The 24,408-nt window shown below is 37.5% G+C and overlaps 1 protein-coding gene across 1 annotated transcript in view; it reads left to right on the forward strand.

Annotated features, from left to right (window-relative positions):
• Positions 1 to 22,890, forward strand: part of FRK (fyn related Src family tyrosine kinase) — a 47,324-nt gene extending 24,434 nt beyond the window's left edge. The window contains exons 3-8 of the mRNA XM_027745361.2: positions 2,673 to 2,836; positions 3,462 to 3,630; positions 12,675 to 12,833; positions 18,162 to 18,343; positions 20,535 to 20,700; positions 22,587 to 22,890. Coding sequence (XP_027601162.1) covers positions 2,673 to 2,836; positions 3,462 to 3,630; positions 12,675 to 12,833; positions 18,162 to 18,343; positions 20,535 to 20,700; positions 22,587 to 22,780 — 1,034 coding nt within the window. The 3' untranslated portion in view covers positions 22,781 to 22,890. The remainder of the gene's footprint in view (positions 1 to 2,672; positions 2,837 to 3,461; positions 3,631 to 12,674; positions 12,834 to 18,161; positions 18,344 to 20,534; positions 20,701 to 22,586) is intronic.
• Positions 22,891 to 24,408: the final 1,518 nt, after the last annotated feature.

Genomic DNA, 24,408 nt, shown 5'->3' on the forward strand with positions numbered 1-24,408 from the left:
AGTCCAATCATATGCAGATGGATTGCAGGGAGAGGAGAATCCTTCTGTTAAACTGAAACCATGTAGAAATCTAATGGGCAACTGTGATTCTTCTGGAAAGGGCAAGTTGAATTAAAAAATAGTCTTCAAACCCAGCTACTGTCAAGCTGTGTGAAGCTGAAGTCATAATCCTGTCCTGATAAGCAGTCTGAAATGGATGTAGGGATGACTGGAAGGGGTTACGGCTAGCTCTTCTCTGGGTGACATGTGCTCTGTGTCATCTCGGCAGAGGATGTCACAGAGCTGCAAGTGTGTGGTGCAGGAGTTGTACAGCCAGACTCAGCCCTGGGATACAAGTAAACAACGCCCTGTCAAATACTGCACTAATCTCAGCTACTTATCACAAGAAGAGATGGTATCAGTGCAGAAATTTTCTCCAGCTTCTCCACACACATCACCACCTGACCTAGATGCTGTCAATTTTTAGGCTTCATAGAAGTCTCATTTAAGAAATTAGAGCACATCCTTCAAAACAGCTCTTGCATTATTAATGTTAGGTGCTTCACAGGTAATAGTTATAATACTTCTAATAAACAAAGCAGGTAGTCAAACTACTATTACTTGTGATGTACAACTGAGACTGAATTAACAGTCATCCTGTTGTCCTTTTACTCAATGCATCATAAAGACTTATTAGTTTGTCCAGATCAATTTTCCTGTGAACTTGGGAAAAGTCAGCAAATTTTCAATCTTTTGTTACTTAATTACTCTTTACTTCATTTTGCTTCAGCCCAATTTCCAAATGATACATCACAAAAATATGCATGTATTTTATAATTATAAATACTACTTATGGGTGTTAATTTAGAAGGAAGTGGCATTTGAAAAGTGTGATGTATTTATCTTTATCATCTGGATTTTATTTACAAATATTCTTATTCCCGGTCCTCATGATGGGAAATTCTCAGGTCCCTAAAAATACTGCCTGGGGCGGAGTATTTTGAACAGCTCCTCTCTGCCCTCTGGTGGTCTGGGATGGCAATCTCACAGTACAACGCAAAACATATTTGATTATCCACGATAGTTCTTAAGGAAGAAGAGATTTTCCTTTTTAACTTGATCACTTAAATAGTAAGAGAAATTATTCCTTATATGATCTTTGTTAATTGCATGCAACCAATAATTTTCTACATACAATATGCAACTTAACATTCTTTTATTATAACCAAAGTGTTTGCCAAAATCCATGCAGTGTCACAGTATAAGGGATATATCAACTATAGTAAATCCAGAGGAGAGCAATAGCAATTTTTTCATTTAGCTATTGCTTCTTGGTTTTTTCCAAAATGTGGTGCTTCATATTTAGTTCTGCTCCAGTGTTTCTCCTTCTGACTAATCCTCAGACTCATTAAATGATCCCATTCTCCTGTTTGGCTTAATTCGCGATCTCACTGGCCTCAAGCCTAACTGGGTGGGCTGCATCCCTTCACCTTGAACCCACACCCACAGCTCTAAAAGACAGCAAAAATATCTGTCCACACTTTCAAATCCTGGTCTATCACTTAATCTTACAGCTTGGTAGCATTCAACGAGCTCTGAAATTCCTAGGATCAGTAAATCTCTGTGCACTGATGCATGTATCTTCTGTTTAAGACACAGCAAATTTGTCCTACTACTTAAACATCTTCCTTCTTAAGTTATGCTTTATATGATCAGGATTCCTCATTACCAGCGGGGCTTATTGTGGAACACTGTTAATGTTAGAGCTAACAACTGTGGCATTGTTAGGAGCTAAATCAGTTACCCTTCTGTATGCAATGTAAACTCTCAATTGCTCATTGAAAATGGACAGTGATGTCTAACTAATGGTGTGTCTTGCTAAAAGACACCCACGTAAGTAAATAAATACCTTTTCAGCTCTTCTGAACTGCCCTCTGTGGTGATTCTGAGCCCAAAAAGATTTTTGAGCATTCACTCTACATATACCTTTATTTATTTTTTTTGGTAAATTTTATACATGTACTACTGTACTGATAGATTGTGTATGTTATAGAACATACACAAAAAATTTAAAAAGGATGAGACAAAGATTAAATAAACTACTTAAAAATTTTTATTTTATTTTATTTATTAATGGTACAAATGGTACAAAAACCAGAGCATTATTCACCTGATTTTTACGTATTCCAAACACACACAAAACTCAAAAAAACCCTGGGAAGATGTGAGTGCTTTTCAGGGAATTATGGCCATGTGAAGAGTATATCTGTTTCCTTTAAAATGCCTACCAGCCCAGCAGCTGCTATTTGAAATGTTGACATTGATAAAGGAAATATTAAAAACTGATTAAATGATTACTGTGAATAAGATGCTTCTAGTTTTGGTGTCTTCAGAGATGGTAAACATGAGCTGCCTCACATAAGATGTATTTATGTACTTCTACTTCGGTTATTATGGTGCAAGCAAGAATCTCCAAACCTGAATGGCTGAAGATTGATAGACTCAGTATTGAGATATCTAAACAGTGGGCTTTGGCTTGAAAGAGGCTTTTTATAGTTGTCCTATTCAAAACTAAAATAATTTATTTTAAAGTCCTCATGAATATATTTAGGAACCTTATGATGGCTTGGTCATAAATTATGTTGTACCACTGCAATAATTCCTAGAAATTTAATACATTTAAATCTTTTTAGTTTTTGATGGTGCATCTGTGAAGCACTACAGGATCAGAAAGCTGGATGAAGGAGGCTTTTTTCTAAGCAGAAGGAAAACTTTCAAAACTCTGAATGACTTGGTTGACTATTATAGCAAGAACAGTGATGGCCTCTGCGTGTTGCTCAGAAAGCCATGCCTAAAGGTAAGAGTGGATGCTATGCTGTGCACAATATTTATTGTAAGCTCACTCAAGTATCTGCCAGGAAATGTTGACTCCATATCTGCTTCTACCATTTCAAAATGTTGATGATCTGCTTGTTTTCCGTAAGTTCTGGATACTGTAACTGTTTCATTCTTGAGACTGACAAGTTAATAATAGAATACCCCACCATTTTTAACAAATCATCGAGTGGCTGGGGGAGAAAACATGCCAAATCAGGATTTATGAATGCCTTTATATATATATGGAGATGAAATCTCCAACTTCATAACTCTAGCTGTCCATAAGTAATTACTGAGACAAAACGACAAGATTCAGGCAAGCAATAAGTCACTGTTCAAAAAGCTTGCTTAGAGGAATGAGTTCTAATTTTTACTTTTAATGAAAGTATATTTTCTTTATCATATTTCTTATTTCTAAAAAAAGTACCCAGTATATGGGTTGTATTTTATGTTCTCGGCTCATTTTATTATGCATGTGTACTCTAAGGAAGCATTATTTATATTCTGTTTCAACTTTACATGATACAGTTAAAAATGATTTGTATAAGCTGTTGAAAAAAATATTAAAAGCCTCAATTATTGTATTATTTATTTTCTTTTACCAGGTTCAAATTCCTGCTACTTTTGATTTGTCATATAAAACTGTTGATCAGTGGGAGATAGACCGACAGTCTCTGAAGTTGGTGAAAAAATTAGGATCTGGTCAGTTTGGTGAGGTATGGGAAGGACGGTGGAATAATACCACCCCTGTGGCAATCAAAACATTAAAACCAGGTATGTGAATTACACTTAAATGCTAATAATGTGAAATGTTAGCGAGGGTGCTCCTTTACTTTTTAAATGCTACTGAAAAGAGAGCCTAATCATATATGCAATCATTCTTAAAATCCACACACTTAAACATGAATATTAGTAATACTGAAGGTCTAGGTATTCTTTGGTATTTTGAATTACAATTTTATACAGTTTTTGGTTTCTAGATGATTGCATAAAAAGGCAACCCCAGCAAGGGTTGTACGTCTTCTTGTACAATGTTGCTTGTATGGAGCTGAATAACTACATTTTATCTAGAGGTGAAATAATTGATTGACTACAGGTTTGTAACCTAGAGAATTTTTCTAGTGATTAGATGCTATATTATAATTATTTCTTAGGTAATACAGAATATATACTATGATAAGTTTGTACTTAAGAAGTGCTTTAATCTTAGTATTGATTGAATAAAATTTTTCAAAGTTTTTGATACAAAACCTTAATACCCAATATTTGCATGTAGTATAAGATTGTGACTAATACAGCTTTTAGCATTTTTCTTACTTATGTTTCATTAACTTCAAGTAATTTGTGCATTTTAAATTGACAACGTAAAATATCTGCCAGCAGATGGCAAGAACCACATAGATAAGAAAGTAGCCTGGATGATATACGTGTTTTTTAAAAGGAGATAACACGAGTTGTGGTTAATTGAAAAAGCTTGTGTTGGGCACTAATGAACATGGTTCAGGAAGCAGAACAGATTCAAATCTTTGATTCAGAATAATAGCAATATACTTGAGCCCTGCTTGAATGGTCTCCTGAACAGGGAGGAATTTAAGCATGTGTTTTAATGCTCTCTTATATCAGGATATTGTTTGTGTTTTGAGACTTACAAATTGAAAGAAAATAAGCATTTTTTTTCTCTGCTTAACTGGAAATATAAAAACTGCTCAGACTAAAGACCATCTATAATTTATATGAAAGACAATACTTTTTTCAGTGAACAGGTGCATCTTCCTTTCCTAGTGACCTAGCAAACACAGAAACTATCTTGAAATCTCTTTCTCACTGGAATAAACATAAGACTCACTGCAAACTCGTTATTACATACAGACTAGCACAGTATAGTAGAAGAAACTCCTTCAACTGTGATTCTCTTTATAGTATCATAGTTCATCTGGGAAAAGGGGCTCGATTAATCAATACTTTTTCTATCTCTGTTTTTTTCACTCTAGTCTGACTCCTGTTCAGGTCAACAGTAGTAGTCTCATTGATTTCATGGTGGGTTATATTGAGTTAGGGCAGACACAAGCCCCACCTGGATGTCGTGCTTGGATAGCAGAGAGTTTGTGATCTAATAATGTGATAAGGAAGTTGTACATTGCACAGTGTTGCTCAGAATGAAGACTTTGATTCTCAAAGCCATCTTGATAAATTATATAGTTAATATTGAATTTCTTATCACTGTACTTTGTGAACTATCTCGTTCTACCAAGACAATTCAAACTGTGAAATGTAAGCATTTAACCTTGTAGTGCACTTCTCTAGGGAATTATTCTCTTCCAATACAGTGTTTTTCAGCATTTGGAGTGCCTTACTGTAATCAGTTAGCACATTGGTTTTCTACGCTTGTTCTCATTGTTACTCATGAGAAGTAACACTTCACTAATTAAACAAAAGTCCCAATACCCTCATCTTAATCTGAGTAATAAATGCTTATCTTGGTAGTAATAAAATTTCAGCAAAGGGCAGGTCTGGTAATTTCATTCACCATAATATAAAGAAGATAAATTAATGGAAAACATATTAGTGCATGAGTAATCAAGAAATACATTGTGTTATATGTTGATATTTGAAGATTCCAATATTCACATAGGCATTATTTCAGGCTTCAAGTGTTTTTGAAGTGTTTTTGATCCTCTGTTGTTGCTTGGTTCAAAGATCTAAATCGACTGTCTTTATGCTGGGACAGGAGGGGGCATGTTTTAAACTAAAGGCTTTTCACTAAGCTGTTTTGCAGTGTAGACCCTCTGGAAAAGGAATTCATCAGAACAACAGAGGAGTGTGTTAAACTCAAAGTGATAGGGATCTGAGATGGAGTGGGTTTTGTTAAAAAGGCTTTAGCACCAGAGAAATTGTAACATGGAACAATGCTCTCATTACTAAGCAGGAACAGGTTGATCAAGTAGGGTAATCACATATTGAACAGTATAGAGGAGCATAATGCAATCAGTATGTCATAGATTTATAGGCCTGAAGGGCAGAAAGGATTTCTGTTACTTTGAGTTTTTCTGTTGAGCATTGTTTTGCAGTGTACATCTGTTTTAGATTATATATAGTCTGAATACTTTGCTGTTCTAAGCCATTGCACATCATTCCTCTGCTGAGATTAGTATTTATATTTAATCAAAACATAGCTAGTTCTTGACTAGATAATAATTAGAAATGTTCTCATCCCAAGATGAAGGCACTGTAAGAATGTAGGCCTAATTTCGCATCTGAATTTACTTGATGTCTTCTCTCTAACCCTTGTTATGTCTTCTTGTAACAAAATAAAAGCCTCTTTGTAGGCATTAGTTTTTCTTTCCATTTTGCAGGTATGTACAGAGTGAGTTACACCAATTTTAATTGTCTTTAGAAAGGCTAAATATAATTTCTTGTTATATAATATTCTCCTCATTTCTCAAACACTTTTTTCTGCACTTAAACTAATTTCTAGCCCTTGCTGCTAAAAGGCTTAAAACTAAGAAGGCCAATGGCATCCTGCCCTGTGTGAGAAATGGTGTGGCCAGCAGGAGTAGGAAAGTGATTGCACTGCTGTACTCAGCCACACCTTGAATCCTGTGTTCAGTTCTGGGCCCCTCACTACAAGAGAGATATTGAGGTACTGGAGCGTGTCCAGAAAAGGTCAACGAAGCTGGTGAAGGGTCTAGAGAGTAAGTCATATGAGGAGCTGCTGAGGGAGCTGGGGTTGTTTAGCCTGGAGAAGAGGAGGCTCAGGGGAGACCTTATTGCTCTCTACAGCTGCCTGAAAGGAGGTTGTAGTGAGGTGGGAGTCTCTTCTCCCATGTAACAAGTGACAGGACAATTGTGCCAGGGGATGTTTAGATTGGATATTGGGAAATTTTTTTTTTATGGAAAGGGTTGTCAAGCATTGGGACAAGCTGTCTGGGGAACTGATGGACTCACCATGCCTGGAAGTGTTCGAAAGATGTGTGGATGTGGCACTTGAGGTCAAGGTTTAGTTATAAACATCACAGTGCTGCATTAATGGTTGGACTTGATGATCTTAGAGATCTTTTCCAACCTTAATGATTCTATGATTCTGTGACTCTGTGACCTTCCAACCTGTAGGAAAAACTAATCTCCCAGAATTCTGGTGAGATGGCAGTGATGGGTTTTTCCCAGAGCCAGCTCTCTCGTGACGCAAATGTGTGATTCCTGATTTGAGAGTAATTAGGGTATTCAGAAATCTGTTTCTTTTCCAATTTGGAACAAGACCCAATTTTTCAAATGTTGCACACAAATCGGAAATTTCACAACTGCTTCAGAAATATTGATGTGCAGCATACTAACTACATTTTTCCTGTTTTTAGGCATCTAACATCTTAGATGTATCAGCTTTTTTAATAATTAGCAGGAAGAAATAAACACATATCAGATAAATCATACTATAGATTAAAAATGCACATTACAATGAGAAATAAATAACATAAAATAAAAGCACATTTCTTTCCATTGATTGTAAAATCTGGATGTCAGGAAGCCAAAAATCTCAAAACATTTTCCCCCTACCCATCTCTTCTTCCCTGGCTTAACTTCACTTCTGAATTCTCTACCTCTTCTCTTGCAGTGGTGCAGGGAGACGGGGAATGGAGGTATTGGTCAGTATATCACACACTGTCTCTGCCGCTCCTTCCTCCTCAGAGGAAGGGCTCCTCACACTCTTCCCCCGCTCCAACATGGGGGCCCTCCCACAGCAGAGAGTTCTCCACAACCTTCTCCAACTTGAGTCCTACCCATGGGCCACAGTTCTTCTCAAACCTCTTCAGCATGAATCCCTTCCACAGGGTGCAGTCCTTCAGGAACAGATTGCTCCAGTGAGGGTCACATATTCCCACTTCTCTCTCCTCTGGCTGTTGCTAGTGTTGCACAAGTTTTCTTTTCCCCCTTCTTAAATCTGTTATCTCAGAGACACTACCGCCATAGCTGATGAGTTCGGCCTTGACCAGCAGTGGGTCTATCTAGAAGCCAATTGGAATTGGATCTATCAACATGAGGGAAGTTTCTGGCAGCTTCTCACAGAAGCCACCACTGTAGCCCCCCACTACCAAACCTTGCCACATAAACCCAATATATTCTACACCTCAGCTCTGTGTATTTAAGAATTAATATTTAAGGATGTAATATTTAAGAATTATCATTCAAGTCCACATTCATCACACACACTTCACAAGCTTCACTCACATCAAGAAAAAGAGTTCTCCACATCAAAATACCATAATCATAACACCAAAGAAAAGTGAACAGTTTACACACAATCCACCCTTTGTCCCTTCAGCACAATTACAACAACTGAAATTCGCCATGATCATTCTACCCTTTGCTGTCAAATATTGTTTAGTCCGTGTCTTTCCTGTTACCTCTCCTTATCTATATTACAATCTGTTGGTCACTGTGACTATAAACAAAAAGCAGGAGTAATATGATGCCTTCATTCAGATAATTCTCCTATTTGTTCACTGGTGTTTGACTCTGCTTTGGAAACATCTGTGGCATTTTACCAGGCAAAACAATAGTGATGGATATGTGAATGAAAAAACAAAACACAAGAACGTCTTTGCTTTAAGAAACATCTCTGACTTTTTGAGTTATCAAAGTTATCAAAGAGGTGTAGGGATCAATAGATAGGAAAATAATCTAGAAGCCAGCAGTTGCTATTTCTGTTCTTGGCTCTGCATAACACTGTCCTGATGCAGATCCCTGAACATGTCATATCACATTTCTGTTTTTATTTCCTCACTGAGACATTGTTTTTTCTATTTAAGTAGAAGTCATTGCAGCAGGGATTTGCACTTCATCCTATGCTGACTGTGATGGATATCCTAGAACCCTTTGTCTGGGCTAGCTTGCTTCTCCAACTATCAGCATGTGAAGCAGACATCTATCATCACCAATTAATTGTATCTGATAAAGTTCCTTATGCCTGTTCAAGTTGACAGATACATTTGTCATTATCATCTTGTAAAGCTTCTCCTAAGCTTCTCTCTACATGAAAACTGCCCAAGCGTGATTTTTATTTTTCAGGAGGCTTTTCCCAAATAGTGCCTGGGTTAGTAATCTCTTTAGTGCATATGCAATCTAAAAATCTTTGCACTTAGGAAAGTCCCTCAAGTTCCCAGGAAAAAAAGAGATTCTTTTATTCCATTTAATTCACTATATGACCTTACTCTAAGCTGTAAGTTTACTTCTGTATAGTGACAAAGCTGCTTGAAAACTGTCAGATACCTATATCACTCACCTGTGAATAGGATTTTTTAGTCTCTTGTGTTGCCAAATTTTTGTTCTTTTTAATGTTATTTCTTTATTACTCATAAATTTCTTCAGAAGATCACAGTTATATGCTTAATGTAGTCTCTGCTTAAGTTCGTTTTGTATAAACTAATTCAAAAGACTAGGCTCCCCTGAAGTACAAGGTTTCTTTGAAGTAATTTGGGAAGGTTTATTGAAAGTTGCAAACAAAGTGTCTCGTGAGAGGCTTAAAGGGCCACTTATATTTAGGCCAATGGAATCTGGAAAATAACTGACTTCCTCTCTATCTCCTTTCCAAATCATCAGGGTTTATCTTATAACGTGAAGCTTCTTCAAATCTAGAACAAAATATTTTCAAGAAGAAGGTAATCAGAACTGATATACCTGTTTTAAGTAGGCTTAAATTAGAGGTGATTCCTGTCAAAATAGCACATCATTGTAGGACATGTCAAAGAAATAGATTCCAACATTTTGGTCTTAAGAATGACTTTGACATTTAAAAAAACATGTTTCATTCAAAAAACAAATTATCAAAACTGTATTTTCTCCAGGTACTTATAAACCTACTCCCAAACTGGTGTCTCACACAAAATAAGCCTTCAGTTGTTTCAGTAAAGGCTTCTGTAAACTAATTATTTTATGATCAAGTGGTTTCTACTCACAGTAACCTGCTGTTCATACTGTGTTAACTACTTACAGCTGAAAATGTATGCTTCATTAAAAACACACATATTTAACTACAAACTAAAAAAAAACCCCTCAGTTATTTGAAACTCTGTGTGGCATGTATTTCCTTCCTCAAAGGGATGTATTGTAACTTCTTTACCACTATTGTGACAGGCTTTATCCAAATCATTTGAAACACACATGTTCGCTTTCTTTTAGAGGTAGTTTTTTTTTATCCAGCTTATCCAGCTGCTAAAACCTAATCTTAGGCTAAACACTCATAAAGACACTTCTAAATTTTTTTCTGTTGGCATCGAATCCTTTTATGAACTACAATATAAGATCTACAGGGCTCTGGGGGATTTGAGGGACTGTCTGCTACTTGTACTATTTAATGATATAAACTAACTAAAACAGAAAGTTACATATGCTCTTTAAAATATGTATGACATACTTATTGATCTTTGTCACTAGTTTGTTATCTATTATTATTTTTTTTTTACAATGTAAAGGAAGATTTGCAGCTTTTCAACTAATAGAATACTTCTCTACTGATCAAGTTATTGAAAGTTGTTATATGTGAAAAGCATGTTGCTTGGTTTCAGCTTGTTAGAAGAAGTTTATATCATGATTAAACTGACAAATTCCTTGTAGTCAAACTTTGATGATGGGAACAAATCAGGTTGTCATATTCTATGGTGTGAAGAAAACCTGTGTGATGATCCATAGAGGCTCCATGATTTGGGAGACCCTAAGTGAGCAAATACTTTATCCTTTTTAAGATCAACTTGTCAAATTTTGGCACTGATGCTAAATCATTAGTCATGGTTATGCATTTGCTTTTGGAGGCAGAATGCTTCACACCATGCAGCTTCTCTGTAGATTTTAGGTTGATTTCTATGACAATGCATATATCTTGAAAAGGGCAAGCTAGTGGGGCACAGTTTTAAATCAGTATCAAAGTGAGTCTAAACCCTATAAAGACAAGCCTAGATATTTTTTTAAAAAAATCTAGAGTTGGTGGAAAGTTCAAAAAAATCTGTAAAGATTGTGCTACTCTATACAGGAAAAAGACATAGAGAAGCATAACAGATATTTGGGATTTTCTCTCTGACTGTCACAATTTCTGCTTTATCCAGACCAAGTAAATCATTTACTTTTCATGCAGGCCTCGACTTTCCTCTGACAGTGTCAAAAGGAAATTAGTATAGCCTGTACCTGTTGAGGATATATATTATTGGCTGCTCTCCATTTATTGATGGCAATGAAATCCATTAAGTTTCACTATCTCTCCTAATGACATCCTATTGAGTATTGCCAAATTGGACCCTATGGGATTGCCAAGGGAAGTATGAGGACATGGAGGAGAGGAGCACTTGTCCCTTGAAGTAATCTTCGCTCTCCCAACTTGCAATGTCAAGAGTCTCTTTTTTCATAGAGTGTATATCAGAAGCATTTCTGAGTCATTCCTCTTGCATTGATGCAAGGATATGAAATCACACATCATTAGTATGTTTTGGGAAATAGGTTGGAGCATTTTTCAGGAGGTGGCACTCAAGGTAGGTGTTGGATAAAAGTGGCCCAGGCTGATTTGCTAGTTCTTTTTGTAGAACAGATTTTCTGTTGAAATTTTATTGCTGAGCCATTTAACATACTCCCAGAATTTCACTTAACTTAAACATCTGTGTTTGGAACAGAGACAAACTCTCAAATGAACCTTTTTGGTTACCTAATGTTAAAAAAACACATAAAAACTTATTCTTGCAGCCTTGGCTTCTGAAATGACTCAATCTGCTTACACCAGAAGAAGAGTTTGTTTTCGAACATAGCATAGAGCAGAATAACTTGGATAGATTTTTTTCCTCCCCAATCTTCACTGTAATATTTTCTTAATTAAAGTATTTTGATTTAGGAAGAAAGAGACATTTGAGTAGTTGAATAATTTCATATTTTTTTGTACAAGCATTTTGAAGTGGATACTATTTACCAACTTCTCAAACATCTGACCATATCTGATCACTACTGAATCATTCATAGAAAAAGCTTTACTTCTTTATTTATGCGTGCTTTTCTAATCGATCCCCTATTCAGGACATATGAGCTTTAATCCTAAATTTGCCATGATTCCCTGTGCCATTTCTGATTGTTTCTTTGACATAGTTTATACATTGGCTCACTGTGTATGTGAATAGAACTAGAGATGTTACGACCTTATGTAATGCCTAAAAGGTTGGCATAATTTGCTAAGACACTTTAACATTTAAGGGTTTGTAAAATTAATGTTACATCTGTGCATACATTAGTATTTCTAATAATGTTGTTATTACATGAACATTAAAAATAGTTATTTATTTTTACAGATATAAATGCACACATCTACTCTGTATAGGCTAAAGTAATTCCAGTGCCTTCAGCCTTTGATTGGTGAAGCTGAAAATATAGTGCAACAAATTCTTGTTGCAGCACTAGTTGTCTCTCAGAAATTTTATGTTCATTACCTAGACACTCTCACCTCAGTTTCTGGTCCTTTCATTAACTGGTTGTTTGCTTAAATTGTATCTGCTAACATTCTAGCCTCACTTTTGTTTCCTGTTTGGGGGAGGCCTGGGGGCAGTTGATTTTAGCCTTTATATTTCTGGTGTCTGGAACACATATGTTCTCTGTCCCTACACAACTGGCATGTTTCACTCATTAACTGTTTGTTTGAGCTGCACTGTCTGTTTTCTGTGGGAACTGTGAAGATTTGAGATGCTAATGTACTTTCAAGACAGAAAACAATCTCAGTTATTCCCTTAAGACTGCCAGGCTGGTAGGAAGGCCTTTGATAACCTCAGCTTATGTTTTATTATATGCTGTTGTTTCAGGTTCAATGGATCCAAAAGACTTTCTGAGGGAAGCACAAATAATGAAGAACTTGAGACATCCGAAGCTTATACAGCTTTATGCTGTCTGTACCTTGGAGGACCCAATTTATATTATTACTGAGCTGATGAGATTTGGAAGTCTTCTAGAATACCTTCAAAGTAAGTAAATGACTATAAATTCATTTTAGGGGTGCTACAACTGTCAGTTTAGTAAACACACTAACATAAAAAATAGAAGTACAACACCCTATTTTAATATAAAAGCTGCATTATTTATCGCGTGTGGGTGTAAGAAAAATGGAAAGAGACGTTTATGAATTTTTGGTGGGCCAAAATATTTGAGAAGTAGGAAAGAATCACATTCACAGTTTGATTCTTGCCTTGTAACGACCCATATTTTTTCACCCAATTCTATGAGTAGGTGGGAACATGCACTAATGGAATAAAAATACAAGCATCCAGAAGGATAGGTCATCATATTTGACATGAAATAGGAGCACTTCCACTTAACAGCTTTGAAAACTATTACTAGTCAGGGATAGCTTTTCACTATGAATTTGTCCCTTGCCTATCGCATTAGAGTTTTTATCTCAGCAGTACTTCGAAGTGCTCTTTTGAAGGCAAATAATAATTAAAAATAAAAATGTACAACCTGGAACAGACTGGCATAATGATTGCACTATTAAGTTCACTCCTGTTATTGAGAAATGCTTGATTCTAGTGTTACCCATTTTCAGTTTAGCAGATGTCTGTGAGATGCTAAATGTAATGATCTCTTGAAGACAAAATGTTTACTGCGATTGTCATGCTTAATTTCTTCTCTGTTTCCAGCCCATAAAGCAAAGCCCTGTGAAATACCACAGAAAGTATTAACGCGACACATGCCTTCCCCCATCTTCTCTGCAGATCCATTTTTTTAATTGTCCAGAGACAATTAAAGCTAAAGAAATCTCTACTAGAGGGACAGCTGCACCAGGAACCGTGCAGAGAGGGTCTGCCTTGAGCTTAGGCCAGATCGTCTACAGTTTTGTAGGCATTTACTCTCCAGAGGTAGCAAGGCACAAATTTCCTTTCAATTCTCATCTTTCATGCCTTTGTGTGCAGAGTGCTGCTTACCTGATTGAAAGAGCCTCGCACATCAGGAAGTGATTGCTGTGCATGAAAACACTTGTTGCACTGGACAAATAGCTCTGAGAAAGCCAGGATGAGCCACAGCTATTGCAGAGGTGAAAATTGACCTGTTTGTGCACAGAGTACAATATGTCCAGGGCACATCAACACTGCAGCCTGTGCGTGGATCAGTTGCCAGCACATGCACAGCAGCTGCCCTTGCTGCGTGCAGCACATGTATGCAACCTGCTCTTTGCTAAGTGTTCACTTCTGTAGCCCTGCATCAGAGACTGTGGAAAGGCAGTTGGTTTTCAGGCAACCATCAGGATAACAGTAAAAATGTCCAGTTGAAACCCAGCCTAGTGGTATCTCTCCTTCTCTGATGGCCTATACACAGGGAAGTACATAGAACTAAGAGGTGGAGGCAGAGATCCAGGTACTTTGATAGGTATTGGTCAGAGAAAAGTCTGCTGTCAGTGAGAGTATTAAGGAAAGAGATTTGAATCTTGCATAGAGCTCCATGACTGGAAGTGATATGTATCAGCTGACATGGAGTGGACAGCTCCTGATGAGTGGACAGCTCTTGAGACAACCACTCCAGGGAACAGGAAAATATTTCCAGAAGGCTTCTGTCTCTGTGAGCACTATGGGTAAATATGGCAAATTATAGCAGAGGAAAGTCCAAAGATATTCTCTGATTAAGTTTTCCTCCCTAGAACTGCATGGTATGCTTTTCCAACTTTAAAAATCCCTAACATTTTATTCACAGTTACTATCACATTCCACCATGATGACAGCTGCTTAATAATGATGGGCATGTGAATTCCCTGTGCATCCTGCAAATGTACTTTGGAATAGTTCTTGATGAACACTGCTATGCAGAGTTATTGAGCTGCCACCAATATGAGAAAAATGCAACTGAAAACTTTTCTTTGTAATTGGGTGTGAATGAAATTGTCATAAATATATGAGTGCTTTTATCAAATCTGATAGACCTGGAGCTTGTTCTGTCGGGGGCACAGTCTTGAAGTTCTGTGAAATATTATGGAGGCAATGCCCTCACTGGAGAAAGTACTGTTTTATTTATTTTTCCTTTTTTTTCTTTTTATTGTCCGATATAGGTCAGTGAGAATATTTTCCTGTCTTTTCTATATGAGATGTTGTGATTGGTAAGAGCAGGGTGCAGCCCCCTAGACTTCTTTAATATTTTGTCTAATAAATTTTCCATATGGGGTGATAGTTTTGTAAAAAAATATTAGTAAAAAAGGACATGGAGGTGCTACATTTTCTTTATTGGTCCATGGGAAGATTTTATAAATTCACCAGTAGTGCCTGAGTTTGATTGTGGAAGTTATATAAACATATACATATATATAAAAATTAGCAGCCTTCCAGTACTAAAGGGGGCCTACAAGACAGATGAAGAGAGGGACTTTTTACAAGGGCACGTAGTGATAGGACAAGGGGGAATGGCTTCACACTGAAAAAGGCTTTACTTAGTTTAGGTAATTCTTAGAAATTCTTCACTATGAGGGTGGTGAGGCACTGGGACAGGTTACCCAGAGTTGTGGGTGCCCCATCCCTGGAAGTGTTCAAGGTTGGGTTGAATGGGGCCCTGAGCAACCTGAGCTAGTGAATAGCATACCTTCCCATGGCAGAGAGATTGGAACTAGAGGATCTTTAAGGTCCCTTCCAACTCAAACCATTCTATGAGTCTATATTAAACTTTGGTTTTGTTGTTTTTATAGTTTTTCCTCCCTCAGAACACTTTAAAACAAACTACAGCACATGTATACCCATATGAATACAGCTGTAATATCTTCTGAAGTGCTCTGAATGAAATGGGAGCTGGCTCTGGTTTGGAACCTTCCACAGTTGTACTAACATAGTGCTGTGCTTGAACTTGTGTGCTTTGGCTGGTCCAGCCTGGTGTTTTGGAGGTATAGTCAGAAATCTTTATGAGACTGCTATACATGATTTACACTTCAGATCCCAAAGAGACATGTACTTTCATGCTCCATCTTTGTGCACAGTTTGCAGCTCCTGATCAGCTGAGGCTCCTCCTTAAAGCTTTCCCTCCAGGACAGCTGCAGTGCAGAACCAGCTCACAGAGATAAATCATCCAAGAAATACTGTAGCAGCCAGGGTAACAGTGGCCTCTTCCTCTCCCTCAGCCCACAGGCTAAAGGCAGCAGGTCAGCCCAGTCTGATCTGCTACCCCAAACAGGCCTCAATAGAAGAAAAATCTTTCAACTGCAACTCCATTGTTAGAGGTGGATCTCGTCTTTGTCCTTTAGCATGGTGCACCTGAGTGTCCTGCAGGGAATAAGACAGGAAGGGTTTAGCAGCTCTAACTCCTATTCTGCACTGAGGCAGCTCATTAAACACAAGGCTTATGAGTCATCCGTTTTTCAGTACATGTCTGTGCTCTGCCTGTTGCAGCAAGCTTGTGTCAGGCTATCCCTGAGCATTGGCAGACCAATGTGCTCAAGTTTGTCTGAATTCTTGTCTGCTTTCACCAGGAGGTAGTTCACAAGCCATGCAGATGAAGAAACCATGTGAAAGGGAACATTTAAAGCTGACACACATAAGATAGCTTCCAAAACCCAGGTACTCATGCAAGCTACCTATACATATTTAGGTATTTTCTGATTAAATACAACATGAGCATAATTTGTGGATTTATATCTTTGTCTAGCAAGAGGAATAGTAACTGTTGATGCCTGCCAGTTATCAGAATTGCAAAACTTCAGAACATTATATTAGTCTGTGGCCTGAATGGATTTTCACTTAGGCTGATTTTTCTCCCTCTTTCTTTTAAAGGACAATGCAACTATGAAACATATGTGTAGGAGAGGAAAAGATGTTCTGAATCAACAATAGAAATAAATGTTCTGAGTCAGCAATAGAAGTAAATAATCTTGGTGCTGGATTATTATGACCATGAGTTTAGCCTCAAAAAGGAAGTAGGGTAATACACATACAGGACAAATTTAATAATTTAATTCTTTTTTTTTCTACCTATTCATCTCAGAACATCTAGATGAGAAGGAAATTCAAGGCCTGGAGATTGCAGAATAGATTAGTAAACAATGGAATTTTATACTTTATTTCATTCTTCATAAAGTGGGATTGGAAGGTTATGTCAGATAAAATGCCAGAACTGGAGGAGGCTATGCAAAACAATGCTAAGACACACTATCACTACAAATTATTTAAAAATATACAACAGAAAACTGCCAGCTACAAATGTTTTATTTCTCTAACACACAGGTAGCAAGTAAAAGTCACCAATCTGATGAGAAAGGAGAACTGCCAATAAGCCTAGCAGCAAACATTCAGATTTTTGATACTGTTAAGATTCTGAAACAGAAAGTTGAAACTGGTTTGAGTGTTAGAAACTACAGAGGTAGGCACTCATGCTTCAGTGCTGCAGCATTTGGGTTTGGGTGACAGTGGTGCTTGAATGTAACACTGTTATGCCTTACCCGGATTACTTTGGGGTATAATTCTTTCTTATGAGGAAGTCAGCTGTCCTTAAAAATCCACAAAGGCCCTGAATTTGTATTCTCATGTGTTATACCTCAATGACTTTTTGGTTACCTGTCTTACAATTTTTGGCTGCAGTTTTTCATGGCCCAAGACTCTTTCCTTCATTTGTGGAGGCAAGTTGCTCTGCTCAAAGTTCTGCTACTACTTTGTTTGAACAGCTTATCTTTGATTGGCAAATCTCAATTTCTGGGATTTGCTGGTTTTAAAGTGGTGGGAATTACACATTGTTTCAGAAAGTCCTACTAGAGAAACAGGCAGCTTGAAAACAACTCAAGGAGTCCTACTGTTGAATAGCAATGACAGAGATAACAGTATGAAGCATCAAGTGAACTGGAAAGTGAAAATGAGCGTTAGACTTGACAGCAAATGGTATATTTCCTAGTAAGAATCATTGGAGAGCAGGAAACAATGGTAATTTTGTGCCTTTCCATCCTTAGTCAGCTTTGGCTACAGCCAGTGGGTACTGACATTAACTCTTACAGTTTGGAACAGTTTTATGCACCTGCCAGAAAGGTGCATACTATGTTACTATCAGCAGATAAACAGCTTTCTCTTTGGACTGTGTCAGAAGCTCCTTCCAGGCCTAGATCAACTCCTGCATTTAGTATCCACTCTTTTAGAGAAGATGGGGCAGGCACTGTTACTCAATTATTGTGAAATAAGGAGTGTCATTTGCTAACCTCTGTCATTTGGTTGGGCTATTACTTTATTGTATTGCGTGGTTTAGTTCATTTGTGTTGGCTATTTGACCCAGGCAGTTTTTCAGTTATTTGTATCTGAAATCTGTAAACATTATGCTGTTCTTGTCATCTTCTTTTTAAACAGAAGATGGAGGCTCTCAAATCTTCCTGACACATCAAGTAGACATGGCTACTCAGGTGGCTTCTGGGATGGCATACCTTGAATCTCAGAACTATATCCATCGGGATCTGGCAGCCAGGAATGTCCTTGTTGGTGAACACAATGTTTACAAAGTGGCAGACTTTGGACTTGCAAGAGTTTTTAAGGTAGGTTGTGGGAGAGTGAATTGTCTCTGCTTTTAACTCTGGAGAACAAGGTAGAAGAGGCCAACTCAAGGATTGACTGCAGTCTCCGAATTGCTGTGTTCAGGCAAAAGGCAAGCCCAGGGAGAAGAGGATCCCTAATGTGTTCACTTATATCCTCTACCTGCATTATCCTATGCAAAGTTAGAAGGTGGTCTGTGCCTTTTTGTCAGTCTACAGAAAGCATTCTGGCGTCTGCTTCCCACTTAGTCACCAAGGAAGGAACCTAGCAAGCAACAGCCTTTGCTGGGCAACCTTTATCCACAATGCTAGTGTCTGCCACATGGAGAGAGATCATGGGAATGATGGAAAAATTATATTCTTGAGCCTGTAAGGGAAGTCATATAAAAATGTATTGGCAGCTATTCTCCACTTGTTCACTGCTCCACTGCCTCCATGATGCTTGCAAATGCAGGTAGTAATCATAAAAGTACCTTATTCCTCTCCACAGCTAACAGCAAAGTTCATAAAGTGAGCTCTCAGAGCTTTAAATCTGATCCAGTTTCAAGTTCTTTGCCACTGCAACGTTTTTTTCCCTCTAGCCCTTGAGGGCAGGGAATGACAAATATCACTGACCAATATCTCCCTAGGAAAGAGCTGTGGTTCAGAAATGAGGTTTTCTACCTCTGAAAATGATTTGATCAGAGTTGGAAAGATTTGATTTGCCATATTTTATGGATTTCAGTATGTAATCCATAATTTCTGAGATCTTTGGTTGTGTGGGGTTTTTTTTTTTTTTTCTAATTGATTTATATTCTTGCCCTGAGAAGGAAAAACAGAGAAAAAAGTCCTCTGCTTCTCATTTGTTTTTTTTCATTCAAGCAACCGAAATTGAAGTTTGTAACAGAGTTGGATTTATTACACACTGAAGTATAGAATAATGGCTTGACAATGGCATCAAGGGACTTTGAAAGTGCTTTTTGCTTAATTTTGATCCTTCTAGATATGCATAAGTTCAGATTGCACATTCTGTAATGTGAAAAAATACATATTTTTAAATGAATAATGCTCGCAGTGGATATTTCTCCTTTGTCCCCACTAGAAAGGGTAATAATTTACAGCTGTTGACATTTCTTGTTGAAGCTGAACTTTACTAAGATATTCAGTTGTACAGTCATTTTGGCATACTTTTCTAGGAATAGTTTGTCTCCTAAGCCAAAGCAATAACATGGTCACATGGAAAGATCACAAAGGATTAGGTGTGAGAAATGAAATCAGTATTTCCATATGGATTAATTAGTATAATGAAATAATTTCTTACTCCTAGAGATGAGTATTATGGTCAAGATACTTGTATCGGTATATAGATAAAAATCACTACAACCAGTATTTTCAAAACTATATGGCATTGAAGCTGGGAAACATAGATTTTGTATTAAAACAAGGAAAATCTGCTACATGTTTGCCATGATTTGGATGTGAAAAACTTGACCAAGACTTGGATGTGACTTAAGTACACTAAATTACATGTTGGAATTAAAGAGAGAATAAATGTTTGAAAAATTTAGATGTTTGTGCAATAAACCTTTCAGGACATGATTCTACAGATTTGCAAGTTAACAGTTTTTCTATGCGTCTTTCACCTTCACTTTACATTAATTAATTTGACTCTCTGTAAGCTAATATGTTAATTTGAATCAGTCAGAGTTTATTCTTTGGTCCCAGAAACCTGTGTAAGTGATTGTTATTATATTCAATGGCCCTTCAACACCACAATAAATCACAGAGAAAGGTTTTGAAATTCTTTAGCTCTTGCTCTTGCCTTCTCTGTTTACTGATGACATGATGTGAAGCCATTTGGTCTCTGGTGTCAGCAGGATGCTTATGCTGCCATTCCTGACAGACTTTTGAAAACTTGCATACCAGGACCAGGATTCACAGTAGCAAGTCATAATTAATCAGGAGCTACTCCAATGCTGTGTGCTTGCTCGAAATGATAAATGCTTTAGAAAAGTCTCCGATGAAGCCTCTGCATTTCTCAAATGTGAAGCCAAATTCAATTATAGACTTCAGAAAATGTGTACTGTAATGCCATGAAAGACAAGTTCTTGGCTAAAAGATGATAAGATTAAGCACAGGCTGAGCTTAGTCAGGTGCTTAAGTGCTTTGCTGAAGCGGATCTGAAATCAGGCTTGCTTCATTGTATCCATGACAGGTAGAAAATGAAAATGTATATGAAGCTAGGACAGAAACAAAACTACCAGTAAAATGGACAGCCCCGGAGGCGATTCGCTACAACAGATTCAGTATTAAATCAGATGTCTGGTCATTTGGAATACTTCTGTTTGAAATAATCACCTATGGGAAGATGCCTTATGCTGGTAAGTCCTTTTAACCTAAAGAATGATGTCTAATTTTTTCTTGCTCTCAGAATGACACACAAAAAAAAGGTTGAATGCCTGTTCTATGGGCATGTTAAAGGGTTAAAACTGTAAACAGAGAAAGAAGGCTGTTCAGATGAGGTCCATTTAGTGGGTCAGACCTTCTGGCTATCCCAGGCTCCCTGGAAGCTTTCCAAATGCTGTGATTAGCATACATTTAAGATGCTTCTTGCTGAAGTCAACCTGCACTGCACAGGCACCTAAGCCAGCTGGCTATTTTCCTCCAGCATCAGATCAAAGATGCCAATTCTTGGAATATGGAAAAAGGGAAGAAAAATAGGAAGGTTTTTTTATTCCCCATACTGTTCTTTTAAAATTTTTTTTTAGTATATCTCATGGAAGAATAAACTATATGTGGAGCATGGCACGGGCACTTCAGGAAGAAGGTGTCTGAGAAAGGAATCAGGGTGTACTTCCCCCCTTACCTCATATTTTACTATTGCATTGAAAAGTCTTCATGAAGAGAAGGATCACAAGAATTAAAGAAATAATTAAAAACTGTCACCAACATCAAAAGTAGATATAGTGGTCTGAGAGCAGCTACTGTTCCTAGCACTGTGAAAAATGCTCAAGGAATTGTGGCTCCAATAACATACAATATTAGTGAAATGATTGACTGTGGCTCATTTAGTGCTGGTGAGGAGAGCACAAGGGAAGAACTAAAGCAAAAAACAGTTATGTTGCACCTGAACAGGCCTGAGGGGTGGTGCGTTCACCATAAACTACACTTCACAGGGTCTCAAACTGATATTTCCTGTAAAAGGCAAAATTGATTTTGCTTTTTGATTCCCACCCTCACCTCCTGTGAAAGTATTCTGAAGAAAAAATAAAAAAAGAAAAGCAAAGCAAAAAATCCTGAGATCCTACATAAGCTACAGATGTGTGCGTATGCACACAGACTCACAAATAAAAGATTTTAGTATAAACATGTAACACCATAGTTCTGAGTATTGTCTGAAAATACATTCAGTGTTATCCCTTTGCAAAGACATATTTTACCTGTATCTTGACAGTAGAAAATGTTTTTTTGCCATGGCTATTTGCTTACTTTGTATTATTTTCAGTAGTTTGTTCTCAGTAATCAGTTAGGAGAAAAGGTTATGTTGATTTGTGGTGGCAGTGGACAATGTGCAGAGGAAACACCATTCAGAGATCTAGGGAAAAGAAGTTAAGATTACACAATTCGAGATTTAATTTAAAGAGTAAAAAATTAAAAGTGAATGAAACAATAGTTTTAGTATATAAAGGTATAGCAAAGGTAGGGGGATGGTTTCTTCTCCATTACTGGTGGTGGCAGAGCAGGCAGGATGTAACTGCACATCTGCCCTCGAAGAAACTTAGGGCTGACTTTACAAAAAATTTTCTAAATGTGAGGAAAATTCAGTAGCAGTACAGGTTTTCTTGAGAGATTTTGGAGTCATTGGGACTATAGGGATTTAGCAACAATTCAAGTGAAATAGATGTAAGAAAAATGTTGGCAAACCTGGTTGGTGGAAGAAAAGCCTCACACCCAGACAAACCCGTTTGCAGTGCCTTGCAGGTGGCACAGTCAGGATGAGGTGGTTGGGAAGCGTTGGAGCTGGTTTTTAACTGCTAGTAAACAGTAAGAGATGAGGCCCCGTCCCTGGAAGTCTTCAAGGTCAGGGTGGAAGGGACTGGGAGCAACCTTGTTGTCCCTGTTCATGGCAGGGTGGGTGGAACAAGATGGTCTTTAAGGTCCCTTCCAACCCAAACCATTCTACCGTGATTCTGTGATGAAGACACAGAGATGCATGGCATCACTAAGTAGACCCTGAGTAGTCTGATGACCTTATTTTGGCTTGCAGGTATGCCAGGACACCAGGTGATCCAGCTGCTGGATGATGGGTACAGACTTCCTCAGCCAGAGACCTGCCCAGCACCGCTCTATGAGATGATGTTGCAGTGCTGGAGCGCGGAGGTGGATGGACGGCCCACCTTCGATGCCCTCAGCAAGCAGCTGGAGGGCTACTTTGACACTGAGTCCTATTCCTATGCCTAGGTACAGGCCATGGTGAAAGGAACCCCTCAGTGGGCCCTGAAGGACAGGTGGTAGCCAATATAGATGACAGAGGGCTGTTGAATCAGCCTAACCTCAGGCTTCGAAGTTACTTGGGGGTGCTGAGGAATCCTGGTACATTTTCATGCCCACGCTGATCCTCAGAGACTCTTAAAATTTTTTAAAAAATAAAGTGTCTTCTATTTATTTTTAAATAAGAGATTGCAAGAATTAACAAATGAAATGAGTCTAGCTTGATAACTGTTGTAAATGTTTTTCATTTCTTTATTGGAATAATTATTTGCTTTTGCTTAGATTTTTCATTCCTACCAGCCTGTTCTCATGAAGGAGTGTGATGGCTCTGCACAGCAGGATCTGTGCTCCCAGAGTCCTCTCGCTGTAAAAAATAATAAAAGGGATCCTATGACTGTGATGATGGCAGAATCCAAAGTAATTGCCTTGCTTAGGCTCGAGGTACACATGCTTTTACTGTATCAGGAAATAAACAGATGTTCATTGCAGAAAAGGAATTATTTTGTTTTGTGGATACAAAGGTTGATCTTTTTTAGTTTGTCTACTGTTCCTCTATTACAAGAATAAACATTAGATTCCTGAAGCTGTTTGTTCTTAAGGTTGTTAAATAGTGCCATGAAACCGATAAACTATTGTTCTTTGAACTCTAAGGATTTATTTTATAGCTCTTCATCTTAGGAGTATTGGAGGAAAAGATATTTTAACATGAACTTAAGACTACCTTAGCCTTTTAGAGTGACACCCTTTCCAATCCTGGTCCCTCAAATCATGCACCGTCTCCAACAGGACAAAGCCCAGGGCAAGTCTAGGTAATTTGCAGAGAAACTAACAATCCATTCTTCTACCTTCTCCAGACATAACTTTAATATAGTAGATTTAAATAGTAGATGATCCATTTTATTTTGTTCCACAGGAAAATGGAGCCCAGGTGCTTCTTCTAGGTGTCTTTATAGCTACAGATGTTACATTTTTTTTGTCCTTTTTCTGACTAATAACAATATCAGTTCTGCTAAAATCTGGTTATCACTGTGACAGTTTTATGTTCTCAGTTGTGAGGCTTACAGAACCAAGAATTAATTATTTACTTGTGATTCATCAGCTAATTATTTAACAACATAATTCAGGAATTAAAAACTGTACTGTGTTGGCATAGTGCAAGGTCAGTATAAGTGTGCTACCATTTCCCTCTAATATCCAGAAAGGGTATAAAAAAGTTAAAATATTCATTACTTTAAAGGCTGAGTGGCTTTTATTACATATTTTTCAAATTCTTTTCTTCTCTTTATACTTCAAATCTATTAATCTTGCTGGCTTGCCTGCTTCTAATTTTTAATTTCCTTTTCCCCTCTTCTATTTTGAAAGGCAGCACACTGCTTGTTTCTTTTATATACATCTCTTATGTACTCATTATTCAAAACCCCTTTCCTTATTTATTGTTTTTCTCTTCTTTCTATCTAACTACAGTGTCTTTATAGCATTGTGTCTCTGTTCATTTTCTGTGAAGTGTTTCTCCCTACTAACTCTCTTTATAGTAATCAAATTTGTACAGTATAATATAGCTATAATTTATTAGCTGTCATAGCATCCATGTGAGTTTG

The sequence above is a fragment of the Pipra filicauda genome, unplaced genomic scaffold (assembly GCF_003945595.2).
Source record: "Pipra filicauda isolate LSUMZ 115617 unplaced genomic scaffold, ASM394559v2 scaffold106_size2291244_pilon, whole genome shotgun sequence".
NCBI classification, from domain to species: domain Eukaryota; kingdom Metazoa; phylum Chordata; class Aves; order Passeriformes; family Pipridae; genus Pipra; species Pipra filicauda.